Source organism: Nansenia antarctica, assembly GCF_963989245.1.
Source record: "Nansenia antarctica genome assembly, chromosome: 10".
NCBI classification, from domain to species: Eukaryota; Metazoa; Chordata; class Actinopteri; order Argentiniformes; family Microstomatidae; genus Nansenia; species Nansenia antarctica.
Window position 1 is genome coordinate 6760913 of NC_137680.1, and position 8010 is coordinate 6768922.

At 41.8% G+C, this 8010-nt stretch overlaps 1 protein-coding gene across 2 annotated transcripts; it reads right to left on the reverse strand.

Annotated features, from left to right (window-relative positions):
- Nucleotides 1-385: 385 nt before the first annotated feature.
- On the reverse strand, nt 386-6506 carry dap3 (death associated protein 3; the record flags this gene model as incomplete). Of its 2 annotated transcripts, XM_080540641.1 has the most annotated exons (13): nt 386-588; nt 698-815; nt 1844-1933; nt 2128-2187; nt 2302-2478; nt 2985-3065; nt 3154-3284; nt 3428-3520; nt 3662-3770; nt 5000-5101; nt 5563-5685; nt 5967-6020; nt 6371-6506. In XM_080540641.1, the coding sequence occupies 12 exons, from the start codon at nt 6015-6017 to the stop codon at nt 503-505; spliced, it is 1221 nt and encodes a 406-aa protein (XP_080396767.1). In that variant the 3' UTR covers nt 386-502. The 2 variants fall into 2 exon arrangements, with proteins under 2 accessions (XP_080396767.1, XP_080396766.1); XM_080540640.1 differs by lacking the exon at nt 6371-6506 and having other exon boundaries at nt 5967-6029.
- Nucleotides 6507-8010: the final 1504 nt, after the last annotated feature.

The window sequence follows — 8010 nt, forward strand, 5'->3', positions numbered from 1 at the left end:
CGACGTCACATCACATGTGTGTGTGTCTGACGCAATGTGTCGTGTCTACCGCCAGGTGGCGCCAGGTACTGCTGCTGTTTATGAGAACAACACGACTGCTTTCAGTTCACGATGTCATACTGATATGAGACGCGAAATAATTCTCCACTCACAACTCTAAATACAATTTGCCACCTATCTGATGACCTTTCGCTATTGTATGTTAGTAATATCATGTGATATACTACAACATAATATAGTGTAGAATCCACGTGGAATTATTGATGAAATACATTAATTGAATGTTCAGAAATTTTTTGTTCTTCAAATGTATGTATGAGACACAATACAAGACATGCCATTTTCATATAGATTTTTATTATGAAAGAGATATACAGTAGCATGCAGCACAACAGAATAATTTATGGAGGGATACACACATATATATGGATTATAACATTGACGTTACATATATGTGTGTGTGTGTGTGTGTGTGTGTGTGTGTGTGTGTGAGAGTAGCGCTTCACAGGAAGGCGCATATCCTCTCCAGCATGGAGGGATTTCTGTTGCTCAGGAAGATGAGTTCTTTCTTCCCCTCCTCTGTCCGACCTGAGAAAAGAGGAAAAAAAGATGGACAGAGACCCAATATGAGACGGGAAAACCTTTATCAACAGTGTCCCCCACCTCCCTCCCCCACCCCGACACCCTATACACGTACTGTGTGGGTGTTGTAGCCAATGGCGGTCTACGTAGTAGAGGTAACAGCTCTCAAACTCTTTCTCGCTGTAGTTGGAGACAGGCACTGGGACAAAGGGGTCCATGCTGTCAAAGCCAACCTGAGGGGGCAAGAGAGAGAGAGAGAGAGTGTAAGCAATTGTAGTAAAAGACAAATGTGTTCTCGACGACTTAGCTGGTTAAATCAATGTTGCGTTAATATGTGTTACGGTACATGTGCGAATACGGTACATGTGGGAAAACTAGGGTTAGGGTTAGGTGCTAGGGTGCTAGGGTTAAGGTTAAGGTTAGACATGCTAGCATGTACCAAGTCACCCTAGAACCCAACCCTAACCCTAGTTTTCCCACATGTACCGTAACATATATTATGTAAACAAGTGAGATTAAAAATCAGTCCAAAAAACAACTTCTAGCCACCTTCCACTTGCTTATACCCCTATTCCAAACTCTTCCCCTAAATTCTATCTATGGTTGAATGGAACTCCCGACCAGAGGGGGGTATTCCATCAACATCGCTAAAGGAAAATCCAGCCTTATTTTTTTTTATAAATCTCGAAACTTATCAAGATAAGCCTGCATTTGCCTTTAGGGACGTTGATGGAATACCCCTCGGTCATATCTCTAAAAACCCTGAATAAAATCTGTTTAAAAAAACAAGTGAAGCAACACATCATACGCATTAGATCCTAGCTGAGTATTTTAATTCCATTTCTGTTATTTATTGTTTTGTGTGTGGATGGTTCTTCTTTGTTATGTGTTTTTGTGATGCTCACTAAAAACTAAGGCCGTGAGCATTGCTGACTTTTATTTTGGTTATTTTTTGCTATGTATGTTGATGTTTTTCTTCTTTGTTATATGTTTTTTTTGATGGTTTCTTGTATATGTTTTGTGTGGACCCCAGGAAGAGTGCTAATGGGGATATATCCTAATAAATCTAATCAAATCTACCCCTGACCCTTATCCCAATGGCCTCAGCCGTTCTGAAAGATTCATATAGGTGTAGGCTATATGGCAGAATCTCCCCTCTCAACCATGGTCATGAATATGACTTAAATCTGCAACCATCAAAGGGCAAGCTGCTAAGAGTTGTATTTGGATTGGGCCCACGGAAACACAATGAACCCCTCACCTCTCCCAGAAGCTCCTGTGGCAGGTAGGCGGAGCTTGGAACGTAGAGAGCACCCGTTTGAGAGAGAGATGCAATGACAGCCCCTCCACACTGTGTGTGTGTGAGAGAGAGAGAGAGAGAGAGAGAGAGAGAGAGAGAGAGAGAGAGAGAGAGAGAGAGAGAGAGAGAGAGAGAGAGAGAGAGAGAGAGGAACGTAAATGAAAATGAAATATTGAGTGTCTTTCTTTCTAAGAATAGAGCACAACATGACAAAAAACATGTCATGGATTCCTCCGAATCCTCACCCAATCATTCTTCACCATCTTCTTCAGGTTATGAACCAAGGTCAACTCATCTGCAGCCACCTGAGAGAGAGAAAGAAAGAAAGAAAGAAAGGGAGATCAACTTCTCACAGACAACCAATCAACAGAAAACAACCTTTGTAAAGAACCGGGGGGAGGGGAGTAGTGCATTCTTACTGGACTCTTGTCATCCTTCTTGAGTGTCGTCCTCCCCCAGAGAGAGTTCACTCCGTCCACAACAACCGCCAGCCTGAATCCTGCCTCTGCCTCCTCAGCCCCCCCCCCGCTCTGTAGTCTCAGCTCCTTCAGAACAGCCCCCACCACGTCACTGCTGCTCTTCACACGAGACACTCCCTAGGGGGGGGGCAGAGGAGGTGGAATCAGAGGATGCTTCCTCATGACAGGATTGAAAATGTGTGTGTTGTTAAACTGCTAAATATTACATTTTCTAGCTGTCTCAGACAGTACAACAACTTTAGTCAGAGCACACACAAGTTCTATAACTTCAGTGTTTCCCCACATGATTTTGTGAGACTGTGGTGGTGGGTGGACCTCGGACCCTCTAAAGTCTTCGATCGTCGATGGGGGAATTATCAATAGCGCTAAATCATACGGCGATTCTCTAAAATAGCGCTAAGACCGTATGGATCTATAGTACATGCAGTGTGAATCCCTAAAAAAAATAAAAACTGCGTCGCTCGCGTGTGTACAAATATTTTCGGTTCGTTATGAGACTATAGCGGGATAAATTAAGACTATGGTGGGCCGCCACAGTCTAGGTAATTAATGGTAAACACTTTACTTAAGCAATACACTCGTATTAGAGAGTGGTATCCCTTTTCAAAAGGAGGTGGACTCACCTGGTCCACCAGCTCTCCTAGGGTTCGGCCCTCCTCGGTGAACTCCCTTTTAGTCCAGACGTACCGATGTTTCGTCCTTATCTGTTGAAACACACCAACATTCAGGAGAGGTCAGGGGTCGATTTGGAATCGGGTAGGTCTTAATGTGTATTCGAGGAGGAAGTAGTACCTTGGAGAGGAAGTGCTCATTGGTGATTCTGAAGTCGCGTAGCCAATTAGAGGCCTGGATTGGCTGGTCGAACCGAGCAGTGTTGTAGGAGGAGGGCAACAGCTCCTTGCAGTTCTTCACCCATAAATGGGCTGTGAGAGGGAGAAGGGGATAGGAGGAGGTTGTTATTGACACAGGCATAATCATAGAACAATGATAGCCATGAAAGCAAATTACAGAGAATGTCACTTCTATTTAATAAAAAAAAAGAGAAAAAAAAAAGAGAGAGACTCACCATCTGGTATGTGTAGCACCAGCCAACCCTGTGTAGAGCAGTAGTGGGCTGTGTGACAGAGGGACATGGTCTTCCCACTGCCCTTCACCCCATCTACACAACCAGTCAAGGTCAACAACATCATATAATACACTGTGTGCAAAGGTATGTTTGTGTGTGTGTGTGTGTGTGTGTGTGTGTGTGTGTGAGTGTGTGTGTGTGTGTGTGTGAGTGAGCATGTGTCTGTAAGGATACAGAGCAGGTAGCGTAAAGCGGGTTTGCTGTAGTCCGCTCTCTTCAGGTGGGAGATGAGCTCCAGAGCAGGCCGCCTCACCATCACACATCCCTCGTTAAACGTCTTCACCTGGACGAACATAAGCACACACACACACACACACACACACACACACACACACACATTAAGGTCTGTATTATTTGTTTTTTGAATCATAAAACAAATAGCCCTTGTTAAACATCTTTACTAGGAAAGGATAAAGTCAGTCTCAGTAGAACTAGGGATGCACCGAAATGAAAATTCTTGGCCGAGGCCGAAGCCGAATTTAAGGAAACACTTGGCCGAATACCGAATACCGAATGTGTATCGGCAGTTTTTAATTTTATCATTGCATAAACTAAATACATTTTGCTTTTTATTCATGCTTCTCAAAGAAAGAAATTGAGATTGAAAAAAAAGAACTTTTATATATAACTTATTATAACTAATTATCGTGGGATTTAATCTCTACTGCTTTCCAGGGTTCAAGTTAATGATATTCATGATTTGTCTCTACATAGGCTTCAGAAAGTATTTAGACCCCTTCACTTTTTTCACATTTTTGAATAGATTTGCCATCAATCCACACACAGTACCCCATAATCTAAGTAAAAACGTTTTTTAATGTTTGCAAATGTATTAAAATGTAAATACAGAAATACCTCATGTACATAAGTATTCAGACCCTTTGTCACTCTTAAAATTAGGTCAAATGCTAAATGTCTTCAACAAGTCATTCAACAAGTTGAATTGAGTCCACCTGAGTGTAAGGATAATAGTTCATGTTATTTCAGAATGAATATCTTTTGTTTTTATAGTCTCTGGTTTGCATAGAAACCACCGCATGATACAGCTGCATGTCATAAACTCGTGTAGAACAGCTGGGAGTCTGAATATGTTTTCAACAAGGCAACAACTCTGCTTCTTCCGCTACGACTGCTAAGCTAACTAGCTAGATGAGTGTAAGGTTGCGTTCGTAAAGTCGCTCTGAGAGCGCTGGAGCGCACACTGGGCCCGACGTCATAGAGAAACCAAGTCATTTGATTGGACGAGAGGCATTCCACGAGTGCTGATCGGATTTCCTGAGTGAATTTACGAACGCAGCCAGTTTTGAAAGCGCGTCGCCTCGCGCCGCGCGCCTGTTGAGAGTTATATTTAATTGTATTGCGTCATCAAAACACGGCCACTATTCGGTGGTAATACATTCTGTGTTTTCACACATTCGGCCGAATACCGAATGTGCTTTATTTTGCGATATTCGGCCGAATACATTCGGTGGCCGAATGTTCGGTGCATCCCTAAGTAGAACACAAACGTACCTGTTGTTGGTAGCGTGGGGGTAGGCCGTGGGGGAAGAGGGTGCGGATGTCTGCGGGGGGCAGAGTGTAGTACTGTCCAAGATGCACCTCTGACTGACAAGCCTGCCGAACAGACAGAATGAAACACTGTAGTCACAAACAGGTGTAATATACAACCATGGAATGACATATCATATCACTGCACATTATTCGGTTGTTAAGTCTGACGTCACGCGTGACGTTTAGCAATTTCCGGGTCCAAATAAAAAATTCCCTGCACCAGAGTACCAGTGTACTAAAGCGGTAGAATGTTTTTTAGACTCTGATCTATTCATACAACAAGGGACACAGCACTTTCCCGTTTTTCCCCATATTGTCAGGGTCTTTGAGCCTCGGAAAAGTGCTATACAAATATAATGAATTATTATTATTACTGCGGCATTTCGAAGAGAGCGCCTCAGCCAGCGTTGGACCCGGAAACACGTCACGACTTAACAACCGAATAATGGGAATGAACATGAACAGAATGTTTAGACACCTACTAGGTCAGCCGTCCTGAGATCTATAGCTACTCCTCTACCTACCGGATTGCTCTCCTGTGTTCTGCAGATGGAGAACGGCTCACGACTCCGTTCCGTTTCCACCGCGACCGCCTCCAGCTGCTGGTCACACCCACTGCCATGGACCTGTCGTACCTGTGCTACTACCTGACCATGACATCATCAAACCACGTTACGTTATTGTAGCTGCAAGCAACTGCAACCCTGCAACATTACAATTCATCATTCAAATCATTAGCAGCGAAACGATGCTTGTTAGCCTATGTTTCTATTTATCTTCATATTAATAAATCTGTGAATCTGAACTGTATACATATATGAATGATTAATACACACAGCATACATAATCATAATAACTAGGTGTGATGGGGCCAAGCAGGTGAATGTCACAGGATGAGAATGCAGCCAGCCAGGGGAATTGAACTCACTGCTTGCCGTAATCTGAAAGACAGTCGGTGAAGGGCCATGGTCTGGAACATGGTCTGGAACATATGAAACATACATTCAGGTCAGTGTCACTGATCACAGGGCTGACAACCTTATCAGACTTTTACATACAGTATGTTTGACAAGGGCCCCCTGGCCCCCCCATAACATGCCTAGCACAGGTAGCTGGATATCTTACAACACAATAAGATGATCATCTGAGAACAGTTTGGTACATACAGTTGGTATCGTATATTCATATTGAATTATCTATATTCTATTAAGTGCGTGTTGACAGTAATGCATGATATTTACGCCAGCACTTAAGATTTGCCCGTACATACATATATAGCCGTTTAGCTAACAACGTTAGCATAGTAACACACATATAGCTGCAAAAACTCACCAAGCAATAAGCTAATTCATTTAGTACAAATTCACAATGCACTCGTGAATCGTGGCAAGGTCATCTAATCGCAGAGGGTATTGAAATGATGGGAAAGTTGCACAATCTCGGTCGAACTGTCACGGTGCTGATGCCATGGACGTCGCCATTTTGGTTTGCAGATGAAGGAAGTGACGTCAGATGGGATGGATCCATCCTATCCACTTGCTGTGTAGATCTGCGATTCTCCGCCCTGCAGACTGAGCCAAGACTTTTAGACAGGTGTCTTTATGCAAGGTAATTAAACTGTAACAATGTTTAAGCTTCCATTCTTTATGGACAACTCTTCTCGAGCACAATGTGTGAAAGCCAGGTCATGGGCAGAACATATATGTTTATATTTGTTATTATATTTTATTATATTATTTTATTATATATATAATATATAATATATTTTATTATATTATATTATATTTTATTATTTTATATTTTATATTATTTTTATATATATATCTTATATTTTGTGAGAGGTGGATAATAGAAGTAAAAAATAATCCAAGTTCTGGCATTGAGGCCAAATGTATACTGGAGACATGCCCTGCATAAAATATTATGTTTAATGAAAGATGACACATAGGAGTACATTAACATTGACATTGACTGATCAATCTACTTACATTATTGTCAGTGAAAGCTTGTGTCTTTTACTTTGTAAAGTTTAATTTTTAGTATATTGCCTAAAATACTTACGCACGTCCAGATCGAGCCTGATAATGATATACAACGAAGAAACAAAGCCTATAAGTAAACTACCCATGACTGTACAGAGACTATCAGAGAAATCATCCCAATCCCTCCCCTAAACCCTCTACCGCCTCTTATCCGCTCCCTGTGTGAGTTTAGAATGAGAAGGTTCTATCTCCGTTTAGAATGATAAGGTTCTATCTCCGTTTAGAATGATAAGGTTCTATCTCCGTTTAGAATGATAAGGTTCTATCTCCGTTTAGAATGATACGGTTCTATCTCCGTTTAGAATGATACGGTTCTATCTCCGTTTAGAATGATAAGGTTCTATCTCCGTTTAGAATGATAAGGTTCTATCTCCGTTTAGGGCAGTCCAGAGATATTGAGCGTCAAAGTTTTTACATTCCATTATGTTTTGTGAGATGGAACCTTTTGTATTTTATGAATTAACTAACTCAAAAATGTCAACATTTAAAAAAAAACAAAAAAAAAACACAGGCATTAATAAACACCTAATGGATCAGATTATGTTAAAAAATAAAACTCAATTTTGACAAAAATGGAGATAGAACCTTATAATTCTAACGTCACGTGCTGTCAACTCTACTGGCGTTCCCCCTTCTCTCTCGCGGGCCTATGGGCGGCTGTCTGGAGTGTCTGCCCACGAGCGTTGCCCGGGACAGCGCGCCAACCAACAGCGCGAGCTGCTGTTCGAGGGGAAAAAACAAGGGAGAGAAAGTACAGTAAGCCAGTCTCGAGATGCACTTAGTGAGTTTATAGTTAATGCGTCGCCATCTTTGTCACTTTTTGGAATATCATTTTGTAAGGCTATCATTTTGTAGCCTCCGAAGGAAGGTCTCCTCGAAAGAAATTGATATAGATTTTTTTTTTAATCCTTAACATGGCCACGCAATGAT